This window comes from Notolabrus celidotus, chromosome 20 (genome assembly GCF_009762535.1).
Source record: "Notolabrus celidotus isolate fNotCel1 chromosome 20, fNotCel1.pri, whole genome shotgun sequence".
NCBI classification, from domain to species: Eukaryota; Metazoa; Chordata; class Actinopteri; order Labriformes; family Labridae; genus Notolabrus; species Notolabrus celidotus.
Genome location: NC_048291.1, coordinates 4779534 through 4794896, shown reverse-complemented (window position 1 = coordinate 4794896; position 15363 = coordinate 4779534). Strand labels below are relative to the sequence as shown.

At 44.1% G+C, this 15363-nt stretch overlaps 1 protein-coding gene across 1 annotated transcript in view; it reads right to left on the bottom strand.

The window, feature by feature from the left end:
* The window catches only part of LOC117832468 (RNA binding protein fox-1 homolog 3-like), a 366580-nt gene that overhangs the window by 40331 nt on the left and 310886 nt on the right, over window positions 1-15363 (bottom strand). The window contains exons 5-7 of the mRNA XM_034711616.1: window positions 14770-14913; window positions 6259-6312; window positions 1860-1920 (exon numbers count right to left, since the gene is read on the bottom strand). Of these exons, the coding sequence (XP_034567507.1) occupies window positions 1860-1920; window positions 6259-6312; window positions 14770-14913 (259 nt within the window). The remainder of the gene's footprint in view (window positions 1-1859; window positions 1921-6258; window positions 6313-14769; window positions 14914-15363) is intronic.

Here is a 15363-nt window from a genome sequence, read left to right as displayed (position 1 = left end):
AGTAGAAATACTTCAATGACGGATAAAGCAAACTCTTATTACAGTCTGAATGGGATCATAATTTACTAAATGAACATCATGCTTCTGCTGAAAAAGTGAGTGATACTCTAAAATCTAATGTTTACTGAGGGGATTAAACGAGTGGGAGCTGTGCCTGTTTTCTCATAGACCTATATGCAAACAGTGGAGTCGCCCCCAGCTGGCCATTAGAATAAAAAGCATGTTTCAGGCACTTCTATGTTGACTCCACTTTACAACCAAGCAGCAACCTCTGGTCTAAGAATATGAGGCCAATGCGGAAGAGCTAAAAACTGCAGTTTTTGGAGGATCCGCTTGAGGCTGGCTTCAGAAGTACCAGAAACCACATAGAGATTAAAATAGAGATTAATAACCAGCATATTGTTTTTTGTTTTTAATCACTTCTAGGAAGGTAGTTGAGCATGTTCAGCACTTGAGTCCAGGACAAGTGTATCGTATCGTATCCAAGCAGCAACCTCCGCCCGCCTGAATTGAGGCCATAGACTGTATAAAATATGGACGTAGTATCCGTGACGTCACCCATCTGTTCCTGAGAGCTGTTTTGAAGCCAATCGACGGCAGCAGCCAAATTGGAAATTCGGAACTCAACCAGGCAGAGTGTGACGTAGTTTGAGCCTCTTAGCCAACAGCTATGTGTTCCCGACCGGGAGTCATGTCAGTCATGGCCTTATATGGGCAAAAACTAGTAATCTTAATATCTAATGAACCGTTGCGTTAGAAATTTTTTACCCCCCCCCCCCCGTACAGTGTGTGCCGATAGAGAGATTAGCTTCATAGAGCCAAGCCGTTTTTTGAACCAGGCTGTAAACATGTTTATTAATGCTGCAAAGATCGTCTCATTCCCATTCATATCTATGTGGTTTCCGGTGTTTCTGCAGCCAGCCTCAAGTGGATTCTTGATGTATTGCAGTTTTTAACACTTCAGCATGGGCTTCATAGTTTGAGACTGGAGATTGCCGCTTGATTGAGGCAAACATGTTTACAGCCTAGTACAAAAAAAAGAGTGTAGTCTGGATAGCTCATTTTTGGATCGGCACACACTGTACAGGGGTTGAATTTTTTCCTAACGCAGCAATTTCAAAGATATTTAGAATACAAGTTTTCCATTGTGAGAGGCACAGCTGACTTGATTGACAGGTGGGAACACCGTAGCCAGGGTGTAAAATTTACACCCGCCAAGCGCCAATGGCGGGTTTAAAAATTTGTTAGGTGTGTAAAACCACTGTCAGGCTATTTTGACCCTTGTGGCGCGCTGTACTTGCGCCGGGAACGGCGTGGCGTCAGCTACTGGAGCTCTATTCATTCCCTTTTCTTGAAGACGCACGGCGGGAAGAGAGTTTTAAGGAAGATGTGGCGGCACATTCATGGCGTGAAGCCACCACAAACAAAAAGGCAGGAGACGATGGAGAAGAGGAACAGACAGCTAAAAGAAGTAATGTCACCGTACAACGTTTAAAAGAAAACTGGAAAACTGACAACGCTGTTACTATATAAAATCAAATAAGACATGTTTTTTTTTATTTGGCCGGTGAAAAATATTTTTGGCCAGTAAATTTTTGGATTGGAGGTCACTAGCCAATGACAGATGAGGTGAAAAGTTAATTTTACGCCCTGACTGTAGCTGTTGGCTAGGAGGCTCAAAGCCCGCCTCTTTACTTCACACTCGCTCAACAGCAGTTATGTTGAGTTCAGCGTTTCCAATATGGCTGCCGCCAATGATTGTCCTCAAAACAGCGCTTCAGGAACAGATAGGTGACATCACGGATACTAACCTGACCTAGTCCACTTCTTAAACACAGTCCATGTTTTTTGTCACTTACCATTCGTGTAGGGATTGGCCACTTTTTTGTTTGTCATCACTCGTGCTGTTGCGTTGTTCACCTGTTTGAAGCATTAAAGCACACATCTTAGTATCACTTCACCTTCACTTTTACTATCCAGGCAGGGTGGGAGGAGAGCAGGCAGCAAACCAAGACAAATAAGGACAAATCCTTAAAATAACAGACAAATTAAAGATGATCATGTCAAATGTTCACGGCGGCACTTTGGTCCACCTTTTTTATATAAATGTATTCATCATTCTCAATTTTCAGACAGATTACTAAATTACTGGAAAGAGGAGGAAAATCATGCACCAATTATGGATAAAAAAAAAAAGACAAAAAGAACATCCTCCAAATTCAGTAATTGCTTGGATAAACAAATGGATTCCAAAAGAAAAACACAGACAGTGCTTTGATTTTCTTCTATTGACCCGATGAGAATGACTGAGTGGAGGGGATCCGCTTGTCGTAAACAAGAGCAGAATAAGAGCAGGCAACACTAAACGATGGTGACAGGGGGGGATGCAGGTCTTCTCAGATTAGACGGGAACCCAAAGGATGATGGCATGCATTCATTCTGCATTGTCAGGTAATGATGGACAACTGGCGTGTCCGGGTCGACATGTACTGGATCCCGCATTCTACTCAGAGCAAGTTATATGCACCATTATGCATGCATGTATCCAGGGGATGCAGATATTCACACACACACACACACACACACACACACGCGTGCACGCACACACACGCTGCAGCCGCATGCTAATGCATTGGTTTTGAAGGTACATTTAGGAGGCAGCAGGCAGGAAGTATAGAAAGATGAGGGGAAAAGAGGAAAAATGAAAGCACCTCTATTTTGCGTCCCTCTACGATTGTACCGTTTAGTTTCTCCCGTGCACGATCAGCATCTGTGCTTGTTTCAAAAGTTACAAACCCAAAGCCCTGAGAGTGCCACGTTAGCCACCAGCAGAGGAAGAAGGGAAAAGGTGCACACACACACACACACACACACACACACACACACAAAGAAAGAGAAAAGAGAAGGGAAAGAGAGGTGAGAAGACAGGAATAGGTGTGCAGCAGCAGCAGCGGCGGCAGAGTCGAGTTGTAAGCAGCCAGATTAATTAGAGGCAGTTAGTGAGGCGTCAGGAAACAGCAAACAGAGAGATCCAAGGAGGAGAGAGGATAACGGTGACATGACCTCGCACAACAACACCAACAAACCTGCCTGCTTTACCCAATTAAACAGCACAGCACTGGTGCCATGGGTGAATGTCAGGGAAGCAGCGGATGCAAAACACTGTTAGCTGCCATAATAGTCGTATAATTATCTACACAACTTCAGCAGCTTGGCCGCTCAAACAAAACCCCCCCCTCCACCCCCTACCCCTACCCCCCCACCCCCCGCCCGTCTCCTTTGAAAAAGTGGGCAACAGCAGAGGGAGAGTCTGCAGAGAGACTTGATCTCTGACTGTTTCTAATCCACTGCTCTAATAAGTGGGACATTTTTATGGAGGCAAAAATTACACCGGCCCATTGATGCGAAAAAGTGAATGGTGTCATCGCAAATACCATCCTCAGTGATAAAGAAGAGCGGGGGATATCGCCTTAAAAATACACCCAACCTCTCATTTCCATCCCCCCAGCCAGCTCTCTGCCTCCCCTCGCTCCCTTGGGGGGGGGGGTTTGTCACATCCTTGAGTTATGTGGACTGGGATACTGGACCTGAGCTTTATAGTGGGAGCATTATGATACGCTGGCCAAACAAGTCCCATTCCTTTGGTTTCTATATACTTATAGAGGCATGAGGAGGGGGGGGGGGGGGGGGGGGAGCGAGAGGGGGTAGGGTTGCCGACGCTGCCTGATAATTGCTTGAGGATGTAATACATGTGAGAGATGGTGAGCGGCGTGATCCGGTATGCATGTGCAGGATCTCCGGGGCTGCTTTTCCTAGCATAAATAACATGGGACCTGTCCTTGGGGAAAGAGAGATAAAGAAATAAATTCAAAAAAGGAATTGAGGGCAAAATTAATCCTTTGGACATTCACCCGACTGTGGTTACCCCTCTATCTTTTTTTCCTTTATCATGCACAAATAATTAGCTTACAAGAGGGGAGAGAGGGGCCACCATTTTTCAAAAGAGACAAACATATTGAATGCAAATTGCCAAAGCTTCATAGGAAATAGATTGTTTATTAATGGCCTGGTCGGTTCATTATGTAGCACACAGGGTGCAGGAGAGAAAGAGGGGCATCATGGGTAATGGCTTTGTAGGGCACAAACAATAAATGCTTGTTACGGCGGAGGAGGCAGGTTTATCCGGTGCTCAATCTTGTCTGGCAGAGGGAGGCTGAGTGCAGCGGCGTCTCCGGGTTCCAGGCTCCCCCCGCGTGCCTGTATACCAACCCAAACTACTCCCAGGTATGAATGGGAATCAATAGTATTCATGCCTCAACACCCAAGCCGGGGATCCTGTCTCTTTTATGAATGGAAAGCTGTGGAGCTTAGTACACTCTATTAAGTGAACAGCTGGATGAGTAGCACTCGGCTGTTCACACCACCGCAGGCTTCACCTGTCCATGGTAGGTGGTTAGGAGACTGATTCTGCAGGAGGAGCAGCAGAGCCGGGGATATTTTTCTCTCATAGCTTGACTGGATTCGGGCTTTAGATCATCTTTGAAACATAAAGGACACACATGGTTCAAGGTGTGCAAAAAAAAACAGTCCTGTTGGATTGCTGACGGTGAAATTTGACTCCAAATATTTCAGATATTTCGCTCAGCTGACTCTATCTTTTTTGGAATTATCATTTTTACATCATGCAACATAAAAACATGTCGCTGAGCAAGCAGAAGGTTTATCTTGACCCAATCCAACATACACTGGCTGCACTGTTAGTACAGCCTGACTGATTTGAACATAAATAAACCTTTTACATACATTACCAGTCAAAAGTTTGGAAACACCTTCTCATTCAAGGGTTTGTATTTATTCTAATTATTTGAAACACTGTAGATTAATACTGAATACATCAAAACTATGAAAAAACATATGTGGCATTATCTAATTTACTAAAAAGTGTTAAACAAAGCAGAATATGTTTCATATTTTAGATTCTGTAAAGTAGCCTCCTTTTTCCTTCATGACAGCTTTGCACACTCTTGGTATTCTCTCAGTCTGCTTCATGAAGTGGTCTCCTGGAATGGTTTCTAATTAGCATGAGCCTTGTCAAGAGTTAGTCTTAATGTGTTTGAGACCATCAGTTGTGTTGTTCAGAGGTAGGGTTAGTACACAATGGATGGCCCTGTTTGACTACTGTTGTAATCCAGATTATGGCAAAACCAGATTATTTCATAGTTTGGATGTCTTCAGTGTTAATCTACAATGTTGGAAATAATTAAGATAAATAAAAACCATTGAATGAGAAGGTGTGTCCAAACTTTTGACTGGTAGTGTACATAAAACATTATTTTATATACCCTCAATCAACCACATCACATCTCTGAAACTGCACCATCGACTGGTTCCTCCATCTTTACCGATCCAGAGTGCCACACACCGTTGCACCCGGATCTTTAACGTTAAGATCAGTAACCGGCTTGGATCGGTGAGTCTTAACACCCCTAATGAATGCCTACAATGACCAGCTGTTTGAGCCCTCTGTAAGAAATAAGATTGAATATCTGTCACCCTGCGAATCAATGTGCTTCAGGTAAAGAGCCGCAGACTGAGACAAGCTAACATATGTTTGGTTTGAGTTCTTTTAAAGTCTATTTTATTGGCTGTGTTGACGATTCCCTCGCACTTATCCTTTGATTTGCTCTTTTAAATTGACAAATTGATTCAGTTTGGATGTAAATGAATATTTAAAAGCCTCCATATAGAAAACAAATCATGTCCTTTGTGTTCAAAGTTTGAATTGTAAAGGGATTATTGAATAAAGAAATTCCTTTTCACTGAATTACATTTGTTAGGAAAACATCCCAAAGCCTTAATTTTACCTGAACAATGGTTTATCAAAACACAAAAAAGATAGAGGCTGAATAATACCGGCTTCAAAGAGAACCGTGGTCCCTAAACAAGCAGTTTAAATTCCATAAGCTTGAGGACCTGCAGCCTGCTGCTGGATTAAGTGAATTGTGAAACAGCTCAATAATGAATTGATTGACAGGGCTAATGATTCACAACTTGGGTTAGAGCTGCAACAACAAAAACAATAGGGAGGAGGGGAGGAGGGGAGAACGGGAAAACGGAGAGGCATGTGGAGGACGTAGCTCTCCAGGACCAGGCTTAGGGACCACTACTCTCAGCCAATGTACACACTACACTAATGCCATCATTAGGAAACAGAAGAAGTACATGGTAATGAAGCAGCTGGCGTTCTAGTTCACTTACCTTGGATCCTCGCTCATTAAAGATAATCTCCACATCTAAAATCTTTCCAAATTGCTGCAGAGAGAAAAGAGAAAAAAAAGGAGAAGCGGGGCAGAGATGGAGTTAGAAAAGCCTTGCTGGGTGTGAATTCATGAGAAGGACGACTGGAGAAAGAAAAACCATTAAGGCAATATGGAAATGTTACTTTTGTGAGGAAATGGTGGTCAATTTGCATTTGTTAGCTCTGCAAACACTTCTTGAAGCTGGCTGGCATGTTTTAAAAAGAAGACCGCTGCTGCTGCTGCTGCTTTAATGCATTTTTATAGTTCTATCGATACTATATGAAATGAGATCACAGGATCTGGAAAAACCCTGGCTCTTTGATTACATATCAGCACCTCTGATGTTTGTTTGCTCACTTGTTTCACACACGAAGAAGAAAAAGGAGATTATGTTTTGATGTTGTCTTCAGATACTGAACCCCTTCCACCTTCTTTCTCACCTGGGGACTCCTGGAAGTCTCCCGAGCAGATAGCTGAGCTCCGACTCGTGGAAAGTTTGGTGGATCCGTTCCGAATGTACCAGGTTTATAAAAAAAAAAAAAACTTTTATTTTCCTCTCTCTGTCTCATCTTTATTCTCTCTTCCGCTCTTTGTTTGTGCGCTCTCACAGTCAACAGGACCTAAGGGCCGGTCCCCAGGGGTTAACATGCTCCAGCCCTTTCGATTTAACAGGCCTGCCTTCGGATCATTAGAAAACGGAGGAATGAAAGTAAACTGTAAGTTCCTCTAATGAGTGGAGTGAGAGCGACTTTTAATTGCTGTCTACAATGGCCGTATTATTTCATTAAAAGTAATTACCCTGTCAAGCGGTCCGCGTCGCCTTCATTTCAGCACAACAGGGAAGAAATGGGCCTTCCATGTGGTCGACGCTCAATGGGAATGGATGGATCGTTTGACTGAGCCGCTAATAGGGGTTAGGAGGAGCCGGCTATTATCTGGCTGAAGTGGAAGCAGTGGGCTCGGGGTGAGGGTCCGTGGGTTAGAGAAAAACACATGTTCCCTGCACTTCAGATGGTTTAAATGACCTCACCACAAGAAGTTAAAGAGTAGCTCTGATATTTTAAACCTCTGCACTCTTTTCTTTGATGTAGTTCAAGTTTCCAATGAAATATAGCTGCAAAAATTCAAGTTGAACGCTGCAGTTTACGCCATTTAAAGAACTTCAATTTAAGGCTCATTTATGCTTCACATTGCTTCTTTACACAATGCATCCACTAGAGGGCGTGTGACCAAACTGCCCAGCTAGGCATGCTCTTTCATGCTCTCAAAGACTCCCTTCTTTTTTCAAGAAAGCATTCTTCTTTGTTGTGTTTTGCTTGTCTGATTTGAATTGTTGGTCAGGCTGCTCAACACTGCCCCAAAGGTTCCCGGCGGTACTGCAACGCTTGGTCAGTGTGCAGAAATACAGATGAATTGAACACAAAAGGACTGGAGGCACCAGTTTTGTATGTAACTCATGTCCTTAGATCCCTCTTTACCATCTAGGGGACCAGTGTGGACATCTTGAAGGACTCCAAGTACTCGCCAGTGCACTTGGACAACAAACTGCACCTGGCCAAGAACTCTACAAGAAAGGCCTGAGCTGCTTCCACTTCCTGAGGAGGTCCTTAAACATCTTGCAGGACAAGTCTGAGGACATTTAATGAGCCCTTGGTGGCCAGAGCTATCCTATTAGGGTGAGGGTAGTGGAAGCCAACAGACTCAATAAACGGATCTATAAAGTCAGTGACGTAGTTCAGCTGGACCTTGAGTCTCTGATGGAAGAATCAGAGAAGAGGATGCTGCCAAAGCTCTGAACATTTGGTTTATTTCTCCAATTCTCTGTGCTTTTTTTGCACATAGCTCAACTTGTAAATTCTCTGCACTCTGTGTTTTCATTGTTTTTGTACAAATTGTATATTTAGGGCCTGAGCACTGACACGCAGTGGCGGCAAAGGTCCTATTGGAAACCTAAAGATTGTTATTATTATTCATCCACCTAAATGGTTACATTTTTGGAGCCTTCAGCATGCATGAAAGCGTGCCAAATTTGACACGCTAATCAGGCCTGGTGACTTTTTTTTAATTTTTATGGGTCTGGCAAAAAATTCTATAGTAGACAAATTGAAGATTCAGAATTGTTAGCAGCATACCGTTCAGACTAAAATTGTGGGCGTGGCAGACTTTCAGGCGGTGCATCAAATGCACATGTCTCGGGGGCGCTGATGGCCTAGCGGTCTAAGCGCCCCACATACATAAGCTACTGTCCTCATCGCAGGGGTCGCCGGTTCGAGTCCTGACCGGTCGACCATTTCCTGCATGTCTTCCCCCACTCTCTACTCCCCATATTTCCTGTCTCTCTTCAGCTGTCCAATGGAATAAAACCAAAAAGGCCCAAAATTATAAAATAAAAAAATAATAAAAATGCACATGTCTCGCCATAAACAGGAAACAGATTTTTGGGGGGTTCAAAGTGCACAAAATCTCACCAAATCATCAGGCAGTGGCTCATGTCAGGCAGTGGCTCACATGAGGTGGTTGCTGCAGGTGTGCGAGGGCCCGTTCATCCCCACTTGCGGCTTTACTTTTTGTGTTTATTTTTCTTACTTCCTATTTTTAGTCCTACACTCTTCCTGCTTTAATGAGTGCAATGAAGAGCGACTTATAAACACAGTATTCATGATTCTAATTCTGAAAATTCATCTTACTCTTAAACGAAAAGGTCCGTCTCTGTAGGTTTTAGACTCTTGGATGTGTCTGTGATGTTTTCAGACACTTAAAGACTAACCTAATCACGTTTGTGATAAACACCAACACTTAAAGTGGACACACTTTCTTCATCTGCGTTTGCAGCAGAAGATCATGCTGCAGCCATTAAAGCCCATTTTCATGGCTGCTGGCTGAAGCGTTCAACTTGAGAAATTTGACATGGAGTGTATTTGTATCTATTAGACATTAAGACTCCAAATTATCCTGAAATAGAGCCCAGTTTGTAAAAGACATTCATTCCCCTTTAAAGGAAAAGAATCTTGGGAATTTAAAACCCTCCTCTGGTTCAGAAGGGGGCATCTCCTCCCCTATACATCTGCTCTGGAAAAGACATTCCATAGATCCCGTATCCACACATCTGCCTCATATGGCGCTCAGCTTCATTGATTCGAATGAAGCTCCAGCTCGATCACACACACACACACACACACACAGGCATTCATATCCCAGCGTGATGCCCCGTCCTCGCCTGAGATGACAATGCTTTCCCCACGCAATGTGCAGATGCTAATTGTTTTAACCGAGCGTAATGGGCTTGTGGCGTCGATTAATTAGTTTCAGAGGAAGTCGTCTTTGTGGATTTCCACATGGCGCAGGGGACTGCTCGCTGCTCACCAGTGATCTCATGCGCCGCCATCCCCTACCCACCCACTCACTCACACACATCCATACACACGTACACAGACACACACACACACACGGAAGAAACAGCTGCCTCAGCAGCACCGATAAACAATAGCTTCAATGGGAGGAGTCTCCAGAGGGAGGGCAAGGGAGGGTGACGTCACCAGAGAGGCTGCAGCTACATCAAACATACATTTACTGTGAAAGAGAAAACAATACCAAATAAAACTGAGACAGAAGTCCTCACAAGTTACAGCACTTGTGGTTTTTCATCTTTTACCGCTATTATCTATTTTCTGATCACAGCTCATGATTTTCTTTTTTTTTAAAGTTATATCTTTGGGGCATTTTTGCCTTTATTGATAGGACAGCTGAAGAGAGGCAGGAATTGTGGGGAGTAGAGAGTGGGGGAGGACATGCAGTAAATGATCAAGGTTGGATTTGAATCTGCGACCTCTGCAACCAGGACTATAGCCTCTGTATATGGGGCGTGCGCTTAGACCGCTAAGCCAACGGCGCCCGAACAGCTCATGATTTTCAAAACATGCATGTGCATTTAACACACTCGATTGCTTTTGTACCATTTGAGGAATCACCCTGTCTCTGTTTCATGCAGCTGCCATTACATTAACCTAAATATACAATGCTCCACAGCATCCTGACCTCTCATTGGTTAAATATGGCAGCTGTGTCAGGGGCTCAAAGATTCAGTATGTTCTCAGTCTTGTACCCCTCAAGCAGAATCTCTGGAATATTTCAACCAGCTTTCTGCTTCGTGCTGCTGCTGAAGTCAAGAAAATGTCAGGACGAGTTGAGTCTGCTCTGAAAGGTGATCAGGTGTTAATGTTAGGCAAGATACCCCAAATTAGTAATAAGTTACATTTACTAGTTACTGCTATGAAACAGTGACTGGATTACTGACTGAGCCTCTTAATGCAAAAGAAACAAACAAGAGACAAGATGAAGGCCAGGACGAGTGGTGAGTGTGTTCTGAGTGGTAATCATGGGGTAGTGTTAGGCAAGGTACCCCAAATTTGTAAAAAGTTACATTTACTGCTACCAAATTGTAAGTGGATTACTGACTGAGCCTCCTAATATGAAATAAACAAGCAAGAGAGAAGATGAAGGCCGCGGTGCCTCCACCTTTGATCAGCTTGAATATCCTTTAGCTCTTCAGTAACCTATAATCACGCAGCAGCAACCCCTGTGTGTTCAAACAGCAGAGCTCAAGTGTAGAGCAGCAGCGAGTGTGACAGCGGGATGGGGGTTGAGGGGAAAGGGGGGGCAGAGGTCCTGATTGCTCTGGGGAGTGCTGTAAGAGCCCTCAACATGCTCTGGAAGAAGCACTGCTGAAGAACCCGGTCACACAAACGAGGGCACCCTCCAGCAGCGCAGCACAGGCGCCGCACAGAGCTCGTTCGCACTTGGAGTGTTTTCATTTCCTCCACACTTGCGAGGCTCTCAGAGATCACAGTTTCTAATTACTGATTAAGGTCCGCTGTGGTCGCCCCTAATGAGCCCTTCATTCAGCGCCTCGTTAAAAGGCTCACAGGTTGCTCCACACCCTTAATCCTGCAGTGTGCAGGGTGCACATCGGGGCCCTCCCTTCTTGTTTTAGGGTGCCGGCTTTGACACCGGGATTCTCCTCGCCATGTAGGGAAGCAGATGGAGCTCCCGGCGGGGCTTTGCTCTGCTGTCAATGGGCCTTCTTGAGCGGGCTGTGCTGCACCTTCACTCCCCTTCTCCTCCGTCTTTCCTTGCCTGCATGTCTGTTGGTTTCACTCATGCGCAACAGTAATGGCATATTGAGCCGTGGGCGCTCCAGAAGCCATTAGAGCTGGAGGGATGAGGCTTTGCACATGCTGATCACACAAAGACCCATTGTGGAGGGCATGTCAGAGGGTGGAGAACACCAGCTATCTTCTTGCCAAGCTCTACCAAAGACAATCAATCCCACATACCTCTATGTGCTATGCCAACCAAACGAGAAGGGCAGGGCATGTAAGAGGAGGGAAGGGGCACCATGTGGGTGCGCAGGGTGATTGAGGGGGACTGGGTGGGCTGTGATCAATTCTGTATTGTATATCTGCATGCGGCGGCCAAGCACACAAAGCCTCTGAGCTAATTACGGAGGCGATTTGGATTCCACACGACCTGCACCGGAGCTGGGAACAATAAAGCCAACAATCAGAGAGAGAAAGAGCAGCTATGTTGTCTGCAATTTATAAAGCCCCAGCCAGGCCTCTCGAGTAATTAATATCATCAGCTGGATGTTGTCTTCATAACGATGAGAATTAACGCCTCTGGCTTCTAATGGTCCAATTAGCTCATAACATTTAAAGTACATTTTTGGCAATCGTCTCCATTCACATCCATTATGGTTATTGAATTGGGGATGTTTGGTTCAATTCTTATTGAGGCTTTTGTGAGACACAAGGGTGAGCTGTTGAACTATTCATTGGCTCATTAATTGGGCGAGAGACGGAGAGAGGAAGAGAGGATTTCAGCAGAGGACCTCGAGTATGCTGACATGTAATCTGATTGAGGTGGACTAACGCTACAAAGGCAACCAGGAGAAGTAATCCGCACTGTTTCTATACCAGCTAACAACGCTTAATGACGACTTTGAAGCCATTTAATATTTATTTTAGGCCAAGAACAAAACAATCCTGAGGAATCATCTGATTTATACAGGTGACCATCATAGGAGAAGTAAAATAAGCTGTGTTTTTCACCAAGCTTGGATCTGGGGAAACTGTGATCTGACAGAAAAGGCAACTGGAGCTCAAAGATAAACTGTAAAATCACCACCACACTCGGTTTTACATCTTAACTAGCTTCTGCACGGTGTTAGTCCACCAGTGTGTTTCATGTCTCACACATCCTGCCCCCCCCTGCTGTGACCAACTGAGCTGTTTTCTATTTACCTCCTCACACAAAGCTCCTCCAGGGTTTCCTGACGTCTCCTGACAGTTGTTCTCAATAAAGTAAGCGATCGCCTCGCACCAATGAAGGCTAGTTTATAAGATTTTAAACCTGGGCCGTACTTTTGCATGGCTTTGGGTCTCGATCACTAAATAACATGTTCCCTCCAGTGGATTGTTTCTGCAGCTAAACATTCAGGTTGGGATGACTGCAATGTTAGATCTGCGGGCAAATGAGTCCTATCAAAGTACGTCCAGTGAAAGAGCTTGTTTGACACATTTAGGTAGGTGTTAGATGAGTGGATTTACAGCATCTTAAAAAAACAACCTTTTATTTAACTTTTCAATGGTGCATATTCACAATCAACGGCACATTTCACTCCCTCAGGTCTTCCTTCTGCCTCCACCTCACTGTGAGCCTTTTGCCCGTCTCAGCACCATGGGGAGCAGAGCCTTCAGTCGCTCTGCTCCCCAACTCTGGAACTCACTCCCACCAGACATCAGAAATATTGACTCTCATACCCCTTTTCAAATCAAAAATTAATTCTCTGTTTAATTTCCACTGCTTCATTTTTAACTTGGTGTTACCTTGCTTGTTGTTTTGATTTATTTTATCATTTTATTTTATTTTATTGTGTTTTAATCCCTCTGTAAAGTAGCCTTGAGTGTTAAGAAAGACTCTTTTAAATACAATGTATTATTATTATTATTATTATTATTATTATTATCATTAAAGGAAACATTTCTTACAGGTGCACAGGCAAAGCTGTAAGAGGTACCACTTTGTCCCCATAGGGGGCGCCAGAAACAACACAAGTAGGACGTTTTTCCTTGTCACTGTAACTAGCTAAGTACTGCAAGGTGTATATATGGTGGATTAAGGTGGAGTAAGACTGAGTCTAATCCTGTCTTGGTGTTGGGCCTCTGTTAATAATTTGACATAGAGTACAGTCTAGACTTGCTCTGTTTATAAAAGCGTCTTGAGATAACGTTTGTTGTGATTTGGGGCTCTACAAATAAAGATTTTTTAACTGATTGATTGATAGCACACTGAAAAACAGCCATTGTTTTGCCTTTTTTCAATGGCACGTATTCACAATTAACACCACATTTCACTGTTAAAAGAAACATTTCTTACAGGTGCACACGCAAAGCTCTAAGAGGTACCGCTTTGTCCACAGGAGGCGCCAGAAACAACATGAACAGAAAGGTTCTCACGGGATCTTTAAGACAATTACTATGAGAAGGGGATGCTTTCTCCTCTAATCCCTCTTTAAAGACCCAACTCAGTCGAGGCAGATGGCTGTCTAACATGAGTCTGGTCCTGCTTGAGGTTTCTGCCTGTTAACAGGAAGTTTTTCCTCGCCACTGTAATTAGCTTAATACTGCGAGGTGCAATGCTCATGGTGGATTAAGGCAGGGTAAGACTCAGTCTTACCCTGCCTTGGTGTTGGGTCTCTGTTCATAATTTGACATAGAGTGGTCTAGACCTGCTCTGTTTGTAAAACCGTCTTGAGATAACGTTTGTTGTGATTTGGCGCTATACAAATAAAGATTGATTGATTTCTGTCAGACACTTAGCCTGTCTGTGGCTAAATCAAGACCTTTTATTGGACGTTTTTTTAAACCGGCCCAGTTCCCCAAAGGTTAACATTGCAGCCATTACATCCAGTTCTGGGCTGCTAGCTGCATCCAAAGAGTGGAACTGCTCTAAAACCTTTCATTCCCATTATTCATGTTGACCCCAAAATAGAAACAACAGGCCCCAGCCTCATAAATACCAGAATAACCCTTTAAGTATGTTGCCTTTGTTCTGCAATAAAACCCCACTGCTTGTTATCCCTGAAGCTTAATAAGCCAAATATGCTACTTCATTATGGTGCAATAATTCTTTGATGTTAGCGGAGATCTGCTTTGTTGCAAGCGAGGTGGGGCTACTCTAATATGAAGCACTGCAGGATACCCTTATTACCACATTTCCTGGGTGCTCAATTTAAATTTTTACGACTGGCCTGGTCGGATCACGTGGTTTTTTATCGTTTTGTACATTGTAGAATTGTTACCGTCAGATCACAGTATAAAGCTTTTATTTAGTTTTTTAATTTTATATGCCAGAGCTTCAAAAAGGACACAGATTGTGATGAATGGAAGAATCTCTTTAAAAAGGTACTCACCCCAAACATTTGCCTTAGGTCGGGGTCCCGGAAGCGGAAGGGAATGTTGGAGACATGTAACCTTTTGGGCTGCTGCTTCTCTGAAGAGTCTGAGTGCTGGAGCTGGAGCTGCTGAGAGCCCTCTGTTTGCGTCACATCATCTGTCTGCCGGAGGAAACAAACAGAGAAGAGACACAAGCTGCTCATTAGCCGCTACAGTATACAGTACCTCGCGGCCCTGAAGAAGGAGAACAGGGGGGGCTTTTTGAAACAGGAGGGGGTAGCGGGGGGTGCAGGGTGGTGGGGACTGGGAGGCCTGTCTAACTAACTTACTCAGCGTCTGCCATTTTTCAAATCTGGCAAGAAAGCCAAAGCGATAAACAGCCGATGACTTATAGTGTCAAACCTGAGGTTGTGCATTACAAATCCACTTATTAATCTCTTGCACTTAGCTCTTGAGCAACAGGGAAGATTGAAGGTGCTGACAAAAAGGCGTGGATATAGATCCCACGGAACCCTGACATGTCTAGACTAAAGACACATTATTGGTGACGTTTGCACACAGCCATCAGTGTGCGAGGCCCAAAGCCCTCAGCGTTGTTGTTTCCATCATTA